Source organism: Silene latifolia, chromosome X (assembly GCF_048544455.1).
Source record: "Silene latifolia isolate original U9 population chromosome X, ASM4854445v1, whole genome shotgun sequence".
In the NCBI taxonomy this organism is placed as follows: domain Eukaryota; kingdom Viridiplantae; phylum Streptophyta; class Magnoliopsida; order Caryophyllales; family Caryophyllaceae; genus Silene; species Silene latifolia.
The window spans coordinates 44,150,033-44,174,597 of NC_133537.1; the positions used below are offsets into that span (position 1 = coordinate 44,150,033).

At 39.1% G+C, this 24,565-nt stretch overlaps 1 protein-coding gene across 1 annotated transcript; it reads left to right on the top strand.

The window, feature by feature from the left end:
• The first annotated feature begins 24,330 nt into the window (after positions 1–24,330).
• LOC141621372 (uncharacterized) lies at positions 24,331–24,565 on the top strand. The gene has a single exon (XM_074437931.1). The coding sequence runs from the start codon at positions 24,347–24,349 to the stop codon at positions 24,449–24,451; it is 105 nt and encodes a 34-aa protein (XP_074294032.1). The 5' UTR covers positions 24,331–24,346; the 3' UTR covers positions 24,452–24,565.

Consider the following 24,565-nt stretch of genomic DNA (forward strand, 5'->3'; position numbering starts at 1 on the left):
AGGCCTTGCTGGACAAATACAAGATCAAACGACATCGTTCATCCCCCTACCGTCCCCAAACCAACGGACCAGTGGAGGCAGCGAACAAAACTCTTATCACCATTATCAAGAAAATGCAAGACAACTACTGTGATTGGCCGAGCAAACTCCCATTCGCACTATGGGGATACCGAACCTCCATTCGAACACCAACAAGCGCCACACCCTTCTACCTAGCATACGGTATGGAGGTGGTTCAACCGGTAGAGTTAGAGGTCCCTTCTCTATGCATCCTACTGGAGAGTCAAGTCCTTGAGGCAGAATGGACCCATCGAAGGTACGAACAACTCACTCTTCTAGACGAGCGGCGGCTCAACGCCTTGCACAACGTCCAGCTATACCAATGATGTATACAACGGGCATTCAACAAGAAGGTTAAACCCAGGAACATCAAGGAGGGAAACTTGGTCCTCAAGTCAGTTCGAGCACCATTTCCCATCGATTCGAGGGGAAAATTCAAACCCAACTGGGCCGGGCCATACCTGGTCAAGAAAATACTTTCAGGGGGCGCAGTGAGACTGAGTGACCTAGACGGTGAGGATTTTACAAACCCGACCAACCTAGACCAACTCAAGAAATACTACCCTTGAATCGTAGCAACCAGCGACCTAACCCTAGTTTTACAACTAGCAACCACCTTAACCCTCTTCAAGTCAAGTTCCTCAACGCGTTGTGATTTGAAATTGCATGTTTTATCGAGTCTAAGTGGCGGCACCTTGCCCGTTTCAAATGTCCTTTGATCTGTCAAAGACAACATCCATTTGCACTAAAACAAAAAAAAAACCCTGAACTACGAGCATGGTTTGATTTCACCTCTTTAGGTGGATACGTAGGCAGTCCCTCTTAAACATGAGGGATACAACCACAAAACCCAATCACAAATTTACAAGACATTTCGAACTACGAGCATGGTTTGATTTCACCTCTTCAGGTGGATACGTAGGCAGTCCCTCTTATACATGGGGGATACAACCACAAAACCCAATCAAATTTACAAAACATTTCGAACTACGATCATGGTTTGATTTCACCTCTTCAGGTGGATACGTAGGCAGTCCCTTCTTACACAAGAAGGATACAACCATCCCCATAATAAAAAAAAAAACATCATCGATATCATCCCCATCAAAAAAAGAGGGAAAGAACATTCGCTTTCCCACAAAATACAAAAAAGAAGCATTTCTCCCTTCCTATAAAAATCCCACTTTCCCAAGTGCAAATGTTTAGGACGATTCAAACCGAATTGCCTTTACAAAATGGATGGAAGAAACAAGCGTTCACTATTTTGACACGAGCAATCCTCTTATTTAATTAATAATGGGAGGAATTACAATTTTAACAACAAATAAAGCTCGACGAGTCTACAACTTGTAAAAGCTACTACAACATAATAAAAACTCACAACAATAATATAACATAATAATAAAATGGGTAATGGAGGTCTTCACTCTTCCATTCTACCCCTGCCTTTTCCCTTGGGGTACATCCTCCCCTTGTTCTTCCTGTTGGCCCGCCTAGCATGGGCTTCCTCCTCGGAACGGATACTCAACGGATCTACAACGGCAATGGCCTCCGGTTTCTTGCAAGACCCCATGTTCGGCCCAAAACGAGCCCATGCACGGCCCACTACATTTTTGGGACCCGAGCTTCTCCTCTTTGGTGACCTCATCACATTCGGGCTAACTCCATCAACATAATCCTCAAAGAAGGCACGGTTGGCCTTGCCAACCTCTCGATACATCAAGTCGACAACCTCATCCATACGCTATTTGGACCTCTCTTCCAAGGACGAAGCTCTTGACCACTTGACATAAGCGGGAGTCACCCATGTCGTGGCAACGGGGTTTGGTACCTCCCAAAGTGGTCGGGTGGCTCACCATCTTTCGAAGACCTCCACAAGCTCGGAATTTCGGAAAACATTCTCTTGGGCAAGAGTATCTTGAGCGGGCACCTTTTGTTGGCGCCCCATTTGCCTCATGAGCCTTTCGGGATAAATGAAGGAAGCAACCTTCAAACCCACCATCATCAAAGAACGAGGACTAGCACCCGAAGCTGGCAACCCCGTGAAGGACCTCAAGTGCCACCATGGCACCACCCAACGGATGTGAGGACCACCCTCCTCCGCCAATTTTGCGGCCCAATAGGCCTCGGTGGAAGCAAAGCTATCCGAGTACAACTTCTTCCTCATAGTAAGGTGACGGAAGGAATAAGAGGAAGAATCAACCGGAGGCTCTACATACCTTAGCCTCTCCAATAGCCACACTTGGAGGATCCTTGGAGATCCAAACGAGGGAGTTTCTCCACAAGAGCCCTCCTTGTCTAAAGCTTGGATGATCTCGCCAAGTACCAACTATGATGGATCTCTACCATGCTCCATTTGCTCAACTACATGCACAAGGGTCATGCTACCATAGCATCTTAGCCCCTCCTTCTTCAAAGCATCAACAAAGAGGTATACATGGACAAGGCAAAAGGCAAGAGCCCTTTTCCTAGCCACCTTCGAAACATTGGCATCCAATCGGTTCGAGAAAATGTTGATGAGAGCCAACATATCCACACCATGAGGAGCAAGAAGAAAGTTGACTTGACTTGTCAATAAACCCAACATTGAACGAAATTTCTCCTTGTAACACAACCGAGTCGGAGGAAGCACCAGAATACAACCCGGCCACCCACCAAATGGCTCCTACTTCTTCGGCAATAGGACAAATCTCGCCTTCCGGGAAGACGAAAACGTGATGTTTCGAATCCCAAAACCGAGAACATGCTTCGAGAAATGAGGATTTCACCTTGACTTGACGGAGCACCAACAATTGATCAACTCCCATGCAAACGAGTTGATACTTATCCGGAGGCGACAAATCCCGACACCATTGTCGCAACGCATTCTCAAAGGCATCCATGAAATATTTTAAGGAAGAAGAAGAAGAAGTTTTGTAGAGATGTTTTCGTGTTTCGGATGATGAAACAATGAAGCACAAACATCACTATTTATACAAGACAATCAGCACGTTTTTTTCGGAAAAAAGGGAGAGCTGGCTCCTATCGCCAAGCAGCTCGCGCCTCTTTGGCCCTGTTCTCAGGATTCCCACCTTGAATTGTCCCTTTCAAGTTGTGTTTTCTCCTGACACCTCAAACCTCCCGCCAGAATGCTCGCGCCTCTTACTTTTTTTTAAAAGGGGGAAGGGCTAGTCGCCCCGATCCGCGACGGATCATTTCCATGTCAGTCTTAATCCCGAAATTTTTTTCGCTTTTTCGCAATTTTTCCAGCAAAAAATCGAAAATCGAAAATTGATAACACAACATCAGTTTTCCTCAAAATTCAAGCACTCACAAATTCGAGTCTTGATCTCACAAAAATCTAATCAAATACACTCGCAAAAATCTATTCTAAAATTCACCCCTGGCGGTTTGAGTTTGAATTCTTCAAGTCACAAATCAATTTCAAAAATTTCAATGCAATTTAATTCAAGACACGAGTTAATTGCTCAAATTTTCAAATCAATTTTCTTTTGAGAAGTCCAAACGTGACGACTCGTCGCAGAATTTTTCAAAATATCATTTCAAATTTCAATTTTTAACTTCATCGCGGTTAAATTTTGTTTTCAATCAAATGTCTTTTTTACGTGTTCACGTTTATGCATAATTGCTACCTGTTGCCTGTTTTCTACACTAACGATGCAGGAATTGGTGTAAAGCAAAAGGGGAACTGACAGCCGACAGTGCTTCTCCGAAACACAACACAAAAAAAGCCAAAAATCACAAAATAAACCACAATCCAAAAACACATATATACAAACCGCCTCACGCAAAATACATCGACACACGTTTGATACAAACGACTGACCAAGCAAACAGGAGCTAGTACAACCATCTATCATACAGACACTGGCCTAAGACAACGATATGGGGGCTATCTGCCACCTACCGAACTAAGCACTCCTTATCCTTTCGCTCGGAAAAGAAAAGGAGCAACACGGGAAACGGAGGAGCAGCAACGGAAGTAGAGGTGGTTACCATGGCGGTAACACCGCGTTCCCACTCCATGACAAAAAGAAAAATGATGCCTGGCAGACTTCGGATGACGCGATAACCGAGGATCGTAACTTAGCACGTTATCCCGACGTTGACCTCTAATCATCAGAATTCAAGGATGAAAGGGAACCATCACATCGGGCGTTACGCCGATGTTGAACCCCAATCACCAGAACTCGACAACAATCGAAGACGACAACATGGGATAACACGCCCGTATTGAACCCCACTCATCGGACATCCGAACCTCTGCAGACAATGACCAATGATCGATACCCGATCATTGGCCGGGCAAAGGCCGCTAGGGAGAAACACAACCAAGCCTGTAACATAAAACAGTCGTCTCTCCTCCTCCCGGATCCTCCTCCTCCTCCAAGGCCTCCACGACAGACCCCGCAGGTCCTGAATGATCCCCTATAACCAAAGGCAAACAAAGAACGTCAGCCAAAATTTCGGCATTACGACGGCGTAAAATGGACAAATCCAAAAAAACCTGCAAAGCAGAACGAGGGCATCCCGCCCAAACCCAACCAAACAAAAACAATTCACAAAAAAACGCCAAAAAACGACTCGCCCTTCTTTTCAAGCAAAAGACGAGTTAAAACAACAAACAAAAATGGCATCTCAACACCCACACAAGGTCCGCCAATAACCCAAAATACATTCCCGATGAAATGGGGTATTTTTTCCACGGCTCAAAAAGGCAATTTCTACGCCAGTTTGAGCGCAAACCGGTCAGAATTTCAAAATGTGACCACAACGAGGCAACGTGATTTTACAACGTCTCAAAGCGACCTAAACTACCAATAAAGTCCATTTCAAGAAAACTGACTCAATTCAAGCTCGGACAGGCGCTTATTTCGTCAGACGGGAGACCGCTTCAAAGGCAAAAATTCCAACTTTGCCCATAACACCCGACAAAGGTCCACAATGGCAAACACAGTCTTTCCCGACTACCATATAACCTAGTGGGACCCATTAACTAAGCAAATAAACTTGGCATTGTGAAATGAGACGGTTTCTTCGCCTCACTCACGTTTTTCGAGCATAGGGGACGTAAACGAGGACCAAAATGCAAACTAAAAGCACCCTTATACTCCTAAATAGGTTTCTAACCTAATGCAATCATCAATTTCACTCGAAATAGGCTCCATCAAAAACGCCCAAATCGATTTTAAGGGTATCAAATTCCGCCCTAATTCAATCAATCAAAAGACCAACAAATTCAAATGGATTCAAGAGGAAATACATACCTTAAGATGACATGTTGACGATGGCACGAACTAGAGCGAGCAAGAAGACCACCAAAATCCTACAACCCGTCTATCCCTTCATCTCCACAAATCCTACCATCTCACCTACCCACTAACCTACTTTAACCCACCATGGTAAAAACATCTTTCAACACAACAATACCCATCAAACCCACAAGAATGACCTCACCACCCGTCACATCTGACCCACCAACATCAACAACTCAAACCATGCCTTCACCCAAAATCTCCCATGCCTTTCCTCCATAAACCTCAAACACGATTCCTTCACCTAACCCAGATCCACCAAACCCACATCCATCACCGCTCTCCACTGTTCCATCATCACCAGACGACATCCCCATCTCCACCATGGTAGGACGTCGCACTCGAGGAGGTCGGAAGAAGAGCACTGCTGTCCCAAGCTCTTCCTCTGAACCGGTTACGGTGAATGTCGAGGATATTGAAGAAACTGAGTTCGATTTGAATGAAAATCCAACCAAGTCCGCCGAGTCTGATCTGATTCCGGCGAAGAAAAACAACAAAAGGAAAGAAAAAGCCTCTTCATCCCAATTACCCCCCATTTCTGAAAGTGTCGAGCAAAGCAACATTGAAAACCCTATTGTTAATCCTCCTGTTGAAACACCCAGTGAACCACCTTTGAAAAAAATCGAAACCTTTAAAGAAGAAACTTGTGTACCTTTCTCCCTCAGATCCGGTTTTCCTAACCTCTAAATGGGATTTGGCTCTTGTTTGGGATCACCTTGAAAGCATAGATCTCCCTACCTCCATCTACAAAAATTGTGAGAGGCTGATGAATCCCAAGGCCATCCATTCTCCTCGGGTTTACAACCAAACTTGGTTCGAGCCTCCTGCCTTTCACACTGTCCGTGACATGATATTGGCTCAAGGTTGGGAAAAATTGCTGGAAATGCGTGAACCGGTCTTTGTGAGTGAGGTGATTCAATTCTTTGCAACCGTTCGAGTTGACAAATCGGGTGAATTTCTCACGGCTAAGGTGAATGGTAAGCCTCTGAAACTGACTCAATCTGATTTTGCTACCGCCCTTGATATCCCAACCGGAGGTTATGACAAACTCCCCTCCGAAACCTGGGTTGCTTTACCTTACGCCTCACCCCTTAGTGTCGCTTAAGTCGTGTGTCCCAAAGCTGTTACTTGTGGTCCAGTGAGTAATACCCAAATACCCCCTCCTCTTCGAATCATTTTTAATATGTTGTGTCGATCAATTTATCCCTCGGGTGATCGGGGAAAACTCACCATAGCCCAACAATATTTAATCTATCATATTGCAACTCACAAAAAGGTGAACTTAGTTGGGTTAATGTTTAAGCGTTTTCATCTTATTTCGACCAAACTTCGTAGACCTTCTTCTAGCATGCTACACTTATCTTATGGAATGTGGTTGTCGGTTGTGCTCAAGGCACATGGGGTACTAGTGAGTACTAGCTTGGGGTCATTAGACATGTGTGACATTATGAGTGATGGTCAAATGGGGAAAATGCTTATCAAAGTGGAAAATGATGAATTAATCTCGGTGAAAATTAAGAAGGATCCGGAGGGTGGGTCATCTAGTCAAGTGAATACGGGTAGTATGCGGGAAGTTCTTCAAGTCGTGGCTGAGTTGAGTGCTTGGATTAAGCAAGATGCTCATCAAAAGGATTTAGCCATCTCGGCCCTTGCTTCCACCGTGGACCTCATACGTGGTGAGGTGGATATCATCTCAACTCTCGTGTCTACAAAGGAAAATGGTGATGATGCTCATGTGGATGATGATCCCTTGGGTAGTGGTTCGGATGGTGAACAAGCTTCATCCCCTTAGCCTATCCCCTCTACTCTCGGCCCCCTTGACTTTGCCCGTGCCCTTTTTCATTTTGTCCCACCATGATTGTGCCCTTCTAAGACATTATTTTCTTACTCGTTATCTTAATGCTTGGTGGTGTATTTTAAACTTTATTTAGCCGTGGTGAACTATGGTTAACTTGTTTAATCTGTATGTTTATGTTGACTTTGTTACCGTGTCCCGGTTATATGTGTCTTTTTGCGTTTTCTTATGATTATCTGCACTCTAATGCCTTTGACATCCCTATCCTTTTTGATGATGTCAAGAGGGGGAAAAGGTAAACTCATGCTCTTAATCTCTTTGCATATTGATTAACTAATGTCTAGGCCTAACCTTCTTAGTTTTGAATCTTGTTTTGGGGCAATGTAAAATTGTCATGGTAGTTTGATTCTAGCTCTTGCCTTAGGTAAGGTAATATTGTCCCTTCTCTCATTTGATCTTGCTTGCCTAAAATCTTGATTTAAGGTGTTTACATTGCTTATACATTCGTTTAGGGCTTGTCATCATCAAAGGGAGAATTTGTTGGGTTCCTTATATTGATGATAACATGCCCATTTGATTTGTGCTATCTTAGTTTACCTTTTCAGGATTAATGATTAAATCAAGCATGGATTAAGAAGTGTTGAAGTTGTTAATCATCCCATTGTATTGAGTCTTAGTGTCGTCTAATGTACAAGCAAGAAAGTAGAGTATCTTAGAGTAATAGAAACAGTCAAGTCGACTGTTGCTTTCATTAGTAAACAGCTGCTTGGATTGTTGCCACAATTCGTAAAACTTGAAGCCCTTTTTATCTTTCAAAAACCTTTCACGTGACTCTTATTTTTCAAAGATAAACTTCATATTTTTATTAGGAGTTGGCCTTCAATAAAGAGTGGTTTGAATTATTATTAATTTCAAAATATTTCCTCTTTATGCAAATTCAACCCTTTGGTCTTTTAGAAAACAAGAAATGCTTTTTGACATATTTGTGTTAACTTGTCATCATGTGACTTGTCTCACATCCTTTGTTTTCTGAATTGCATGAGCTTTTAAGGATATCTTTCAAACACTCTTTCTCTATTCTTGCCTTTGCAAAAGAGCCCTCTTTGGTGCAAGTTTTGGGTGGTTGCAAATGCCCTTCACATGTGTGGTCTTTGACCCTTCAAAACTCTAGCAACCCCTTCACTCACCTTCTATATATAAGACGTGCCTCTCCCTCATAAAATCTCAAGACTTTTCTGAAATATTTTCCAACTTTGCAAATTGTTTTTAAAAGCTTAAAATCGTGTGTCTTTGCAAAAACCTTTAAAAGTCTTCAAGTTGTTACAGTCGTGGCTACTGTTACTTTATCATACTAAACTCTCTTGCTTAAGAATTGTTGATCTTGTAAAAGTTGTCCATCTCTATTCTTTGCTAAGAATATGTTAGTGGAAACTTGATCCTATAACATTCTAAGTGTGAGAGTTTAGGACGGAGTAGTCTTTAACTCTTGGCAACCGGAGTAGGTTGCGAGTTAGCTTGTCATAAGAACGGAGTAGTTCTTGTACTAGCTTTACAACCGGAGTAGGTTGGTGTCTTTTATTGTACGGGTCTTTTAATAGTCGGAGTAGATCACTAAAAGAAAGCAATAAAAAGGTAGATTGGACGTAGGCACTTGAGTTTCTTGCCGAACCAATTCAAAAATCTCGTGTTCAATTGTTTTACTTTATTTCATTGCTCTTTTATTATTGTTTGTCGTGCTTTGCTTAAACCTTTGAAGTGAGTTCATCATCTTTGTCACATTTGGTGCAAGTCCGTATTCCACAAACTGAGACAAATAGCTACAGTCAGAACGATTGTTACTTTCATACTTCAGCAAACATTCATCTTGATACTCGTTTAGTCTTTCAATATTATTCGAAGTATCTTCTCATCTCTTTTGTCCTCGTAACTCACTTTAATTCAATAAAGTTGAAGTTAATTTTTTAAATAGTACCTAATTCACCCCCTCTCCCTCTTAGGTACTTGAATCCATAAACTCAACAATTGGTATCAAAGCCTCGTGCTCTTGATCGAGGCTAATCGCCTTAGAGTTTGATTCGTGGGTAATGGATTCCGAGAAACACTCCAAGATCCCGGTCTTTACCGGTTAGAATTTTGGATGGTGGAAACTCAAAATGGAACATTACATCAAAAGTATTGATTATCAATGTTGGAACATCATCCAAAATGGACCTCTTGCCATTGAGGAAACCGATATCTTAAACGGTTTCACCAAGACAAAAGAGGAAAGAAATTACAATGAAAACGACTTCAAACTTGCCGAAAAGAATTCCAAAGCAATGTCGATTCTTCAACGTTGTGTTGGTGAGGGGGAAGTTAGTCGTATTTCCGGATGTCCTACGACAAAATCTATTTGGGATTCCCTTGTACTCGCCTATGAAGGGACGTCCCAAGTAAGAAAACACGTATTGACCTTCTCATGCAACAATATGAGATGTTTAGAATGTCAAAAGATGAGTCCTTAAATAGTTTATCTTCACGTTTTTCTTGTATTATTAATGAGCTTAAAAGTCTAGGAAGGAATTTCGAGTCCGAGGACATCATTCGAAAAATACTTCGTAGTCTAACCCCTAAATGGCAACCTAAAGTCACCGCCATAGAGGAAGCTAAAGACTTGTCAACCCTATCTCTTCATGAACTAATGGGATCACTAATGGCTCACGAGTTTAACCTCGATAAGCATTCTAGTGAGTCCTCAAAGGGAAAGAGTCTCGCCCTCACATCCTCTCCAAGTGATGGAGAAGATGAGGAGGAAGACGAGTTTGCTATGTTCACAAGGAACCTAGCCGGGTTGGTCAATGGACAAGGATACAAAAGGTTCACTAATAATTACTCGAAAAAACGCTTTCCTAAGAAACGGCCTAACTCCACCGTGGGATGCTTTAAATGTGGTGATAAAACTCACCAAATTAAAGAATGTACCAAGTGGGAAGAAATCAAATCAAAGGAAAGAAGAGAAAAGGTTAAAAAGGATTATAAACATAGAGTCATGAGTGCTATTTGGGGAATGTCCGACTCCGAGGAAGATGAGGAACTCATCGAGGAAGAACTTGAGGCTAAAATGTGTCTTACAAATCATGGTAAAGAAAAAGTCTCAAAAACCTCAAAACTTGAACACTTACGATGCCTCATGGCTAACCCCGACGATTCCGACTCCGATTCCGACAACGAGGTAAATCATCTAAAGGCCAAGGCTAGAACTTACTCCAAAGAGAAAGTATGTAAGCTTCTTGACCAACTTTTTGATAAGTGTCGGTTTCAAAATGATAAGCTTGAGGTAATGCAAAATGAGATTGAGGAAATTGGTCAAGAGAACTTTAATCTTAAAAATGAACTGAAAGCAACAGACAGCGTCACTGTCACCTCTGAGGCCTATGATGAAGTTAAAAGAGTCAACAAGTTAAACAAACATTTGACTAAAGAACTTGAGCGTCATAGGTTGACCCCCACGGATGTCTCTGACCTTGAAAATGTCAACACTACCTTGGTGATGCAAGTTTCCTCACTAACCAAGGAACGTGATGATCTTTTGAAGGACAAAGATGCTCTTGAGAATGAGATCTATGACTTTGTAGTTGAAGTTGTAGACTTAAAAGAAACAGTGTCTAAGACTGTTGCTTCTGACAAGGATTTAGACAAGTCTAAAGAAAAGATTGAATGTTTGGAAATGAAAACAAGTGTCTTAAAGGTGAGGTTGTTTGTCTCAAGAATGAAATAGAAGTTCTTCATGATAGGCTTACTTTCTTTCAAAAAGGTATGCCCGAATGTAGCACTTCTAGGTCTTCTCCTCATCATAGATCCGATGAAATCGTTGATCTAAAAAAAAGACTTGACGAGATGACATCTAAATACGAAGATTCCAAAGAAAGAATCATGTATCTCGTGTCTAAACTCAACAACCACACTCATGACTTCATAGTTGAGAAAAGATTGTCTATTGAAAGTGTTAACAATGATGAACTCAAGAGAGAAAAAGAAAAGAATTTGCATCTCCTCTCACGTGTCAATGACTTGACCAATGAACTTGTTAATGCTAAGAACATCACTGAAAAGTGGGAAGGAAGTCAAACCGTGTTAAACTTCCTCACGAATCAAACCGAGAAATGTGATAAAGTTGCCGGTTTGGGCTTCAAATGGAACAATGGTTGTTGTTGCATCCGAAGCTTAAAACTGATTTTAGAAGAAGGAAATACGTGGGTCTTCCCGAATACATCATTTGCAATTATTGTGGTGACAATGGTCATGTTTTCAATGGATGTACAAAACGATTTGATGACATTAACAAGAATACCAAAACAATAAAGCAAATGTGCATTAAGGAAGACACCACAAGACATGTTGATCACAAAAAGGGACCCAAATTCATTTGGGTTCCTAAACTCAAAAACTAATTTTGTGTAGGGCTTGGAGAGAGGCGGCCGCAATTGGTACTTGGATAGTGGATGCTCTCGTCACATGACGGGTGATAGAAGCCAATTCCTCTCACTTAAAGCATATGATGGTGGCACGGTAAGGTTTGGTGACAACAAGAAAGGTGAAGTAATTGGCATTGGAAAAGTTGGTAAGTCATCATTACTTTGTGTCGGCAATGTGCGGCTTGTCAAAGGTTTGAAACATAATCTCCTTAGCATTTCTCAACTTTGTGATAAGGGTAATTTTGTATAATTTAGTGCTAATATGTGTCGAATATTTGATGCCACTACTAATGAACTAATACTCGAAGGAAGACGTGTCAAAGATGTTTACTTAACTAATTTGAACTCTCTATCCGGTCACACCATGTCTTGCATGAGTGTAATGAACAATGATCCTTGGTTATGGCATAAAAGGTTTGGTCATGTTAATACAAAAACTCTTAATACCCTTAAAAGACTTGACTTAGTTGAAGGCATTCCTAATATAAAGTTTGATTTTGATAAAGTATGTGATGAATGTGCTAGAGGTAAACATGTTAGAAGTTCCTTTAAATCCAAAAGAATTATGAGTACATCTCAACCTTTGCAACTTTTACATATCGACTTGTGTGGACCAATGAGAACTAGAAGTAGAGGTGGTAGTCGTTATGTGTGTGTCATTGTTGATGATTACTCTAGGTTCGTTTGGGCACTCTTCCTAAGCTCTAAGGATGAGACATTTGATGAGTTTCTAATTTGGTTAAGAAAGATTCAAAATAAATTTGGTTTAAAACTTGTTTCAATGAGAACCGATCACGGAACCGAATTCGAAAACTCATCATTTGGTGCTTATTGTGATGACAATGGTGTAGACCATAACTTCTCGGCTCCTAGAACACCACAACAAAATGGTGTGGTTGAAAGGATGAATAGAACCCTTGAAAGAATGGCTAGAACAATGTTATTATCTAGTAAGTTGCCTAAGAACTTTTGGGCCGAAGCGGTAAATACCGCTTGCTACATTCATAATCGTGTCATGATAAGGAGTATATTGAATAAAACTCCCTATGAATCGCTACGTGGAAGGAAACCCAACATTTCATATTTTAGATGTTTTGGAAGCAAATGTTTTGTTCATAACAATGGTAAAAATAACTTGGGGAAGTTCGATCCACGTAGTGATGAAGGAGTATTTATTGGGTACTCCGACCATAGCAAGGCCTATAAAGTCTACAATAAACGAACCTTGTTAATTGAAGAAAGCATTCATGTCATTTTTGATGAGTCTAGTGTGCTTGGACAGGTACAAAACGTGAATGATGATGATGATAGTGATGACGATGAGTTTGAGATTGGTCTTGTTCGAAAGGACTTCGTGTTCGCGGACGAAGAAGCTCCAAAGATGAATTGCAATGCACACAGGGACTGTCACCTTCAAAGGAGATAAGCAACTCAGGGGGAACACGTAGCACCTCTGCTACTGTTTCCTCTCTGGAAGCAACAGACCCAACGACTGTTGCCTCTACCTCCAGAATTGAAACAACCCAAAACAGTGAGGATGAAGATCCTTCCAGGCCAAAAGAAACAGTCACTGTGACTGATGCTGTTGAGGGGGAACAAGAAACTATTGTTCCAAAGAAGTGGAAACATCAAAGCTCTCATCCACTCACCAATATTACAAGTGATCTCAACTCGGGAATTCGAACAAGATCATCCATCAACAATCTCGCTCATCTCAATGAGTATTGTGCCCAATATGCCTTCCTCTCTCAAATTGAACCTTCAAATGTAACAGTCGCTCTGACTGATGCAGACTGGTTGCTTGCCATGCAAGAAGAACTCAATCAATTCAAAAGAAACAAGGTATGGCACTTAGTCCCTAGACCGCCTAATCGTACCGTCATTGGTACTAGGTGGGTCTTTCGCAATAAGCTTGATGACTCGGGAGAAATTGTAAGGAACAAGGCTAGACTAGTGGTGCAAGGTTACAACCAACAAGAGGGTATTGATTACAATGAAACCTATGCACCCGTAGCTAGACTTGAGGCCATGCGATTGCTTATAGCTTTTGCGGCTCACAAAGGCATTAAACTCTTCCAAATGGATGTTAAAACCGCTTTCTTAAATGGATATTTGGAAGAAGATGTCTTTGTAGAGCAACCACCGGGCTTTGAGAACAATGACTTGCCTAACCATGTTTTCAAATTAGACAAAGCTCTTTATGGTTTAAAACAAGCACCTAGGTGTTGGTATGATAGATTGTCTAAGTTTCTTATTGAAAATGGTTTTAAAAGAGGCTCCGTTGACAAAACATTGTTCTTAAAGTCACAAATGATTTAACCGTTGGTTGTACAAGTATATGTTGATGACATTATATTTGGTGCAACAAATGAACTCCTTTACTTATATTTTTCGGAACTAATGAAATCGGAGTTTGAAATGAGCTTGATGGGTGAGCTAGGATTTTTCCTTGGGCTCCAAATTAAGCAATCAAAGGATGGAATCATGATCCATCAACAAAAGTATATTAAGGAAATGCTTAAGAAATTTGGGATGACTAATGGTAAGCCTCATGATACACCTATGGTAGCCGGGTCCAAATAGGACAAAGATGAACTCGGTAAGAATGTTAGTGATAAGGTGTATAGAGGTATGATAGGCTCACTTCTCTACTTGACCGCAAGTCGTCCCGACATTCTCTTTAGTGTTTGTTTATGTGCTAGATTCCAAGCAAATCCGAAAGAATCACATTTTAAAGCCGTTAAACGAATTCTCCGGTATTTGATTGGAACACAAAACCTTTACTTGTGGTATCCCTTACATTGTCCTTTTGATCTCATAGGCTTTTCGGATGCGGACTATGCGGGATGTACGGTTGATAGAAAGAGCACCTCCGGAATTGCAACATTCTTGGGTCCTTGTTTGATCTCTTGGGGCTCAAAGAAACAAAATATGGTAGCTCTTTCAACGGCCGAAAGTGAGTACGTTAGTGCCGCACATTGTTGTTCTCAATTACTTTGGGTAAGACAACAACTCTTAGATTTTGGTATTATTTTTGACTCCGTTCCCATAATGTGTGATAATACGAGCGCAATAAATATTTCCAAAAATCCTATTCAACACTCTAAAACCAAACATATTGATATTCGTCACCATTTTATTCGTGATCATGTGGAAAAAGGACATGTTAAACTTATCTTTTGCAAAACCGAAAATCAAATTGCCGATATTTTCACTAAGCCACTTGCAAGAGAACATTTTGAGAAATTTAGACTAGAAATTGGGTTAATTAATTGCTTGTGATTTTTAGTGTGGGTTTTACAAATTTCCTTAATTGATTAAATTAAAATTGGATATATGTTATTAAGTGTTCTAAGTGCATTGACATCATGTTTAGACTAAAAATTGACACCGTATTTGTGAGTCGGTAATCACTCAACCTCATATCTAAATTTACGTTTATTATATGTTACCTTGCGTTTTTATTTCGAGTAATTAAATGTGTTTAGTTGGGCCAACTACCTCACCTCCCTCATTTATTGGGCCATTTACTCCTTTCAACCCACCTTCTACCCCTATACTCGTCCAAACTTACTAACCCACCAAAATCCTACAACCCGGCTATCCCTTCATCTCCCCAAATCCTACCATCTCACCTACCCACTAACCTACTTTAACCCACCATGGTAAAAACATCTTTCAACACAACAATACCCATCAAACCCACAAGAATGACCTCACCACCCGTCACATCTGACCCACCAACATCAACAACTCAAACCATGCCTTCACCCAAAATCTCTCATGCCTTTCCTCCATAAACCTCAAACACGATTCCTTCACCTAACCCAGATCCACCAAACCCACATCCATCACCGCTCTCCACTGTTCCATCATCACCAGACGACATCCCCATCTCCACCATGGTAGGACGTCGCACTCGAGGAGGTCGGAAGAAGAGCACTGCTGTCCCAAGCTCTTCCTCTGAACCGGTTACGGTGAATGTCGAGGATATTGAAGAAACTGAGTTCGATTTGAATGAAAATCCAACCAAGTCCGCCGAGTCTGATCCGATTCCGGCGAAGAAAAACAACAAAAGGAAAGAAAAAGCCTCTTCATCCCAATTACCCCCCATTTCTAAAAGTGTCGAGCAAAGCAACATTGAAAACCCTACTGTTAATCCTCCTGTTGAAACACCCAGTGAACCACCTTTGAAAAAAATTGAAACCTTTAAAGAAGAAACTTGTGTACCTTTCTCCCTCAGATCCGGTTTTCCTAACCTCTAAATGGGATTTGGCTCTTGTTTAGGATCACCTTGAAAGCATAGATCTCCCTACCTCCATCTACAAAAATTGTGAGAGGCTGATGAATCCCAAGGCCATCCATTCTCCTCGGGTTTACAACCAAACTTGGTTCGAGCCTCCTGCCTTTCACACAGTCCGTGACATGATATTGGCTCAAGGTTAGGAAAAATTGCTGGAAATGCGTGAACCGGTCTTTGTGAGTGAGGTGATTCAATTCTTTGCAACCGTTCGAGTTGACAAATCGGGTGAATTTCTCACGGTTAAGGTGAATGGTAAGCCTCTCGAAACCGACTCAACGATTTTGCTACCGCCCTTGATATCCCAACCGGAGGTTATGACAAACTCCCCTCCGAAACCTGGGTTGCTTTACCTTACGCCTCACCCCTTAGTGTCGCTCAAGTCGTGTGTCCCAAAGCTGTTACTTGTGGTCCAGTGAGTAATACCCAAATACCCCCTCCTCTTCGAATCATTTTTAATATGTTGTGTCGATCAATTTATCCCTCGGGTGATCGGGGAAAACTCACCATAGCCCAACAATATTTAATCTATCATATTGCAACTCACAAAAAGGTGAACTTAGTTGGGTTAATGTTTAAGCGTTTTCATCTTATTTCGACCAAACTTCGTAGACCCTCTTCTAGCATGCTACACTTACCTTATGGAATGTGGTTGTCGGTTGTGCTCAAGGCACATGGGGTACTAGTGAGTACTAGCTTGGGGTCATTAGACATGTGTGACATTATGAGTGATGGTCAAATGGGGAAAATGCTTATCAAAGTGGAAAATGATGAATTAATCTCGGTGAAAATTAAGAAGGATCCGGAGGGTGGGTCATCTAGTCAAGTGAATACGGGTAGTATGCGGGAAGTTCTTCAAGCCGTGGCTGAGTTGAGTGCTTAGATTAAGCAAGATGCTCATCAAAAGGATTTAGCCATCTCGGCCCTTGCTTCCACCGTGGACCTCATACGTGGTGAGGTGGATATCATCTCAACTCTCGTGTCTACAAAGGAAAATGGTGATGATGCTCATGTGAATGATGATCCTTTGGGTAGTGGTTAGGATGGTGAACAAGCTTCATCCCCTTAGCCTATCCCCTCTACTCTCGGCCCCCTTGACTTTGCCCGTGCCCTTTTTCATTTTGTCCCACCATGATTGTGCCCTTCTAAGACATTATTTTCTTACTCGTTATCTTAATGCTTGGTGGTGTATTTTAAACTTTATTTAGCCGTGGTGAACTATGGTTAACTTGTTTAATCCGTATGTTTATGTTGACTTTGTTACCGTGTCCCGGTTATATGTGTCTTTTTGTGTTTTCTTATGATTATCTGCACTCTAATGCCTTTGACATCCCTATACTTTTTGATGATGTCAAGAGGGGGAAAAGGTAAACTCATGCTCTTAATCTCTTTGCATATTGATTAACTAATGTCTAGGCCTAACCTTCTTAGTTTTGAATCTTGTTTTGGGGCAATGTAAAATTGTCATGGTAGTTTGATTCTAGCTCTTGCCTTAGGTAAGGTAATATTGTCCCTTCTCTCATTTGATCTTGCTTGCCTAAAATCTTGATTTAAGGTGTTTACATTGCTTATACATTCGTTTAGGGCTTGTCATCATCAAAGGGGGAATTTGTTGGGTTCCTTATATTGATGATAACATGCCCATTTGATTTGTGCTATCTTAGTTTACCTTTTCAGGATTAATGATTAAATCAAGCATGGATTAAGAAGTGTTGAAGTTGTTAATCATCCCATTGTATTGAGTCTTAGTGTCATCTAATGTACAAGCAAGAAAGTAGAGTATCTTAGAGTAATAGAAACAGTCAAGTCGACTGTTGCTTTCATTAGTAAACAGCTGCTTGGATTGTTGCCACAATTCGTAAAACTTGAAGCCCTTTTTATCTTTCAAAAACCTTTCACGTGACTCTTATTTTTCAAAGATAAACTTCAGATTTTTATTAGGAGTTGGCCTTCAATAAAGAGTGGTTTGAATTATTATTAATTTCAAAATATTTCCTCTTTATGCAAATTCAACCCTTTGGACTTTTAGAAAACAAGAAATGCTTTTTGCCATATTTGTGTTAACTTGTCATCATGTGACTTGTCTCACATCCTTTGTTTTCTGAATTTGCATGAGCTTTTAAGGATATCTTTCAAACACTCTTTCTCTATTCTTGCCTTTGCAAAAGAGCCCTCTTTGGTGCAAGTTTTGGGTGGTTGCAAATGCCCTTCACATGTGTGGTCTTTGACCCTTCAAAACCCTAGCAACCCCTTCACTCACCTTCTCTATATAAGACGTGCCTCTCCCTCATAAAATCTCAAGACTTTTCTGAAATATTTTCCAACTTTGCAAATTGTTTTTAAAAGCTTAAAATCGTGTGTCTTTGCAAAAACCTTTAAAAGTCTTCAAGTTGTTACAGTCGTGGCTACTGTTACTTTATCATACTAAACTCTCTTGCTTAAGAATTGTTGATCTTGTAAAAGTTGTCCATCTCTATTCTTTGCTAAGAATATGTTAGTGGAAACTTGATCCTATAACATTCTAAGTGTGAGAGTTTAGGACGGAGTAGTCTTTAACTCTTGGCAACCGGAGTAGGTTGCGAGTTAGCTTGTCATAAGAACGGAGTAGTTCTTGTACTAGCTTTACAACCGGAGTAGGTTGGTGTCTTTTATTGTACGGGTCTTTTAGTAGTCGGAGTAGATCACTAAAAGAAAGCAATAAAAAGGTAGATTGGACGTAGGCACTTGAGTTTCTTGCCGAACCAATTCAAAAATCTCGTGTTCAATTGTTTTACTTTATTTCCGCTGCTCTTTTATTATTGTTTGTCGTGCTTTGCTTAAACCTTCGAAGTAACAGATTCATCATCTTTGTCACATTTGGTCTGCAGTCCGTATTCCACAAACCGAGACAAATAGCTACTGATCGTAACGATTGTTACTTTCATACTTCAGCAAACATTCATCTTGATACTCGTTTAGTCTTTCAATATTATTCGAAGTATCTTCTCATCTCTTTTGTCCTCGTAACTCACTTTAATTCAATAAAGTTGAAGTTAATTTTTTAAATAGTACCTAATTCACCCCCTCCCCCTCTTAGGTACTTGAATCCATAAACTCAACAGTTTATTCGAACGTTTTCATTTTTCATAATAATTTGGTGGCGACTCCTAATTGCAAGCCCGTTTAAACCCTTTTACTAGTTTTAGAGCTTTACAGATCGATATCAAACTCATGACGTGCTCTCTCAGAGGCTGCATGGGCAGGTGTCATCTCGTCGTGGTTGTGGTATACCCCAATATATACGACTTTGTGAAATAATAAATCAGAAACGTTATCGAAAACTTTGTTTAAATATATTAAAAGTAGTGATGCTTCAGTTTAACAAAACTTAAATTTATCATGCATGTAATAAATCATTTCACTAGGGGTGATAGTGAGACGAGATAACTCGCGAGCAGCTCGGTCACAATACTCAGAAGTTCACAACTCAATAAAAGTTCAACTCGTGCCAGCTTGGCTCGAGCTTGGACTTTGCTCGAGCTTGGACTTGGCTCGAGAACTTTACAAGTCAAACCGAGCAAGTGTTAGCTCGGCCCGAAAAGTTCATAAGCGGCTCGAACTTATGTAATTATATAAAATACTAGTATAGATCTCGCGCATGCATGCGCGCTATATAGAGCTTTTACATTTTAATACATTATTTATAGAACTTAAATTGATGCGTTATTAATTCCATATTTCACCCTTTTTATTTTAATATGAAAAAAAAGTGGAAAACTTAAGAGAATTGAGCGAAGTCGTAAAATATGTATTTTAATGAATTTTTTTTTTACCACAAAACTAATGATTTCAATTTATAACTTTTCTCTAAAAATTTTGATGAATCTTTTGTTAGTAATTTATAATTTTTAGATTTATACCAATTTTATTTTATTTTAATCAGACAAATGTAATTTAGAGTTTAGAGAAGATTATAGAGATTAAAACATTAACGGATTATAACTTAATAAAAAAATAATAACTTATTAAAAAATAGCCTTGTTTCCTTATTTGAGGAGATTTCTTTTGGAGGGAAAAGTTTTGAGAAATTTTATTCTCTTAGTATAGAAGATAGTATAGGAGATTTCAATTATTTTATAAAAAATACTTGATCATAGTAATATTTTTGTATCACCATATTAGATGTTCTCACTTATTTGCATAATATTTTTATATAAACCTTCGAATTCTGCTACTGAAAATATTGATTGAAAAAAAAAATTAAACAATTATATATAGGCTCGAGTCGGCTCGAGCTCAGGTTTAAGCTCGCAACTTATGTTAAAGTTCAGGTTTAAGCTCACAACTCAGTCAAAGTTCAACTCGTGCCAGCTTGGCTCGAGCTTGGACTCTGCTCGAGAACTTTACGAGCCAAACCGAGCAAATGTTAGCTCGGCTCGAAAAGTTTATAAGCGGCTCGAACCTATATAATTATATAAAATATATCAATTATTTTATAAAAATACTTGATTATAGTAATATTTTTGTATCACCATATTAGATGTTCTCACTTATTTGCATAATATTTTTATATAAACCTTCGAATTCTGCTAGTGGAAATATTGATTGAAAAAAAAAGAGAATTTAAGCAATTATATATAAAAAATTAGAAATTCATTGAAACCCGATTAAATTTCATGAGCTCGATAATAAACTCAATTTTTTTAAAATTTTACTCATACTCGACTCAGCTCGTTACCATCCCTACAACTCACATCTTCGAACTAAAACTAGGAGTAATAGTGTAGTCTTTCATTTTCTCTGACTGTGATTTCTGTGGACATTAGACGATGACAATTACAAAGCTTTTTAAATGTAATTAAAATGCATCAGTAGTATCGTAATCAATTGTGAAAGTTATAATCTTTATCAAACTTATCCATGTTGTCAAAAAAAAAAATCAAACTTATCCAAGGATGCCCTATTCGAAGTCATATATAAGTGACATAGAGGTTACTCTCTGACGGGTAGCATTGTTCACCACCAAAGAAACATCAAGTTTGGAGTATTCTTTTTACACCGAACATGTTGTCGTGACCACTTTATTCTTCATTACTTCTTGACCTTAAATTTGTGAGGTACTTGCTAATGTTTAATGCAATTAAATGGTTAAGATGTGTTTAATTTTGACTGATTCATCCGTAGGTAGATTATACATTCGATGTATTTACCACCATCAGTTGTATAGTTTCTGAGCATTATAATAAAGTTTTTGAATTTTGTTTTCAAAACTATAAGTTTTACTATAAAGTTTCTGAGTTCATTACTTAAACATTAAGGTCAAAAAATTATAATAAAACTCAAAAACATTACATATATGTTTAGTTAAATTTGAGTTTTGATAGAAAAAAATTAAAATCCAACTTATAAACTTTAATAAGCTCAGAAAAAATACACATATGCTCAAAAACAAATAAAGTCTAAGTTAATAAGCTCAGAAAAAATACTCATATACTCAAAAATAAATAAAGTTTGAGGTAATACATCCGATATATGCTCCTTTTTTCCTTAATTAACAAAATTGTGGTCAAGTTATAAAAAATGATGTTCATAACCAGAGTTTCAAATTCGCCACTATAACTCATTTTTACAAAATAATAACAATTGGAATTTTATTAAAAGCCCGATGTTACCCACTTCATTTCTTTTCATTTCCTTAGGAACACTTCAATTTATTAATCATAAATCATTTATGAATTAAACTCGATTTTGTAAACTCGTTAGTGTATATACGAGAATTTGGAATTTTTTTCCAAAATGGGGTTTTCTAACAAACAAATTAGCGAAATGGGTTGTTTTTCAAAGTATTTTCCGAAAATGGGTCCACGTAGGATCGGATTTGGCGAAGCTAGGTTAAGAATTCAAGTCGCTTCGTCGGTGAGCGATTTACGTGAAGTCGCTCAGCCACTGAGCGACCCTAGCGAGCGACAAAAAAAAATCAAAAATGGCGATGGCTGGAATCGAACCTCAGACGTTTCGCTCAAATAAGGGATGTTATGTATACTACCAATCTGCCAATGATACACAGGTATTTCAATGCTAAATTGTAGCACTTAAATATATAACTACCATAATTAATTGTCCCTGCGTTATTTGCATTAAATATTTAACTTAAATGCCTGAATATATCACAATAATTGCCTTTGCTTGGTGGTTAATTCATGAATTGTGGGTAAGAAGTTTGGTGTTCGACTCACGCTGGCAACATAATTTGTTTTTTTTTTTATTGCAAAATATTTTAATAAGGGAGAAGTCGCCGGGCCCCTAAGCGATTTGGAACAAGTCATTTGGGCCCTAAGCGACAGGCTAGATCATCGGTCTTAAAAGAATTGTAATTTCACGCCAACCAAGATATAATTAATGTGAAAGCGATTTGAATACAACTCTAGCTTCGGGTATGACGTGGACCCATTTCGGGTAATAACTTTCAACAAAACCCTTTTTTGTTAATTTCTTTAATTTTAAGCCCTATTTTTGAAAAAAATTCGAGAATTTGCATAAGAGATGCGCTATATTTCATGTACAATGTCTATGCGGCAAAAATAGGCCGAAGACTTAGTAGTAGGGCTCCTTATGTGATTAGCCTCTTATGAAAAGTTTGATGTAAAAAGTACTGTAATGAGTAAAATACGTACTGTAAAAATAAACTACGTTTGAAAAATGCAACAATGAAGTATCAACTCATAACCTTCTGGTCACGCTGATTTTGATACCATGTTAGGGAACCAACACAACTAAAAGTTTAAGCTAATGATTGGCGTCCCGTAATCGGTTATATATCCTCACATTAAAACGTATACACCCGTTCTTTAGACTAAGATAAGTCAAATAACAACACACTTGTATAGAAAAGATAAGTGTTTTGTTAGTCAATAAACATTATGCATTTATGCTTTTGTCCACTTTATACTATTTGACCTATATTTAATTTACGGATAATTCACGCGGTATCCCTAAGATTTGCCACTTTGCACGAAATACCCAAATTTTTGATCCGGAAATCTTAAAGAGGTCATAACTCGTGTTTACGAGTTCCAAAAGTGACGATTTTTTTTTCCAAATCGTTCATCTTTCCGAGAACTACAATTTGAAAAACAAAATTGTTGCATTTGGATTCCGCTACTAGAAGTTATTGTGCGTCAAAGTTTTTTCGACCGAACAAACTTTGAGTGAGCATATTTCCTGGTCACGAGTTCCAAATTCGTCAATTTTTTTTTTCAAATCGTGGCACTCGGAAAGGTGATCGATTTGAAAAAAAATCTTCACTATCTAAGTTAGTAAACACGAGTTATGACCTCTTTAAGTTTTTCGGATTAAAAATTTGGGTATTTTGTGCAAAGTGGCCAACTTCAGAGGTACCACGTGAATTATCCGTTTAATTTAAAACGGATATACTTATATACCAATTTCATCAAAGACAATCTTAAAATAGAAAGGTAAACAATTAACTGAGATAACGCAAAATGAAATATGTAAATAAATAACCAGGACGGAGGGAGTATAGTACTTATTATCAGCATGTTTTTTATTTAGGCTCATATCTCATACCCGATATCCCTCCATGACTCCATCACTTTTCTATAACCACAAATTAAATAGTTGGGTATATGTAAATTGTGGACATGGACATATCAACAAAGTTGTGGTTGTGTTATGTTTTGTTAGTTAAAGGCCTAAATGGCTAATGTCTAATGTTAATCAAACGTTTAGGAATACGGACCCTCCTCCCAATCAACGTTTCCGTGTCCGACCCTGAAATACGCGGGGCACGCGACAAGACGTTTGCAATTTTACATTTTTGTGATTTTGTACAGACGAAATTTTTTATGTTGGAAATAAAGCAAGACTTTAAATTCCCTTTATTTCAATATGTATATTGAATTTTTTTTCCTTATTGTGTGTCCGTGTCCTGTAAAATTTGGAGTGTTGTGTCACGTGTCCGTGTCTATATTGGATTCCCTTAAGCTCAATGCTGATTTTTAGTTATGCTTAGAGAGGGTTAGTTCTGCTGATTTTTCACATTTCTTGTGTGAAATTATCATCCACCCCAAGGCTCAATAATTAAATATTAAATATTGACACACAAAGTTAATAGTTTAAAACTCCGTTCTCCTTATCATTTGCTCCGAGATTCGCCACTCCTTAGACTAAAATTTATACAAATTAAAAGTTGTACTAAGATCAACCAAATCATATACGTGATCTTACTTCATCGTCACCCAAAAAAAAAAAAAACAAGTTAAAATTAACAAGACAATTTTAAGGTAGGTAATGAAGTTGTATCTGTGTTGGCAGTTGTGGCCTCGGAGAAGCATCAAATTTGAACTTGTGGCATCCGTTAACAACAAGAACTTGACGACAAGACGGGCAACATAACGAGTTGGACCCAATCAACCACGTATCAATGCACCCAACATGGAAGACATGGGCACACCTAGGCAATACTCTAATTTCCTCTCCATCAACAAAATCAGACAAGCATATGACACACTCTTCTTTATTACCTTGATTCGTCGAAGACTTATATACAAGTGTAGGAAGAGAGTCTACAACCTTCTTCTTGAAGCATTCACTAGGGGTCTCCACGTCGTTAGTACGGGTGGCACTCGTGGAGGGCAAGCTC

Bases quoted from the DNA above. Each gene is read 5' to 3' on its own strand.
- LOC141621372 (XM_074437931.1), top strand. From the start codon at position 24,347: ATGCACCCAACATGGAAGACATGGGCACACCTAGGCAATACTCTAATT.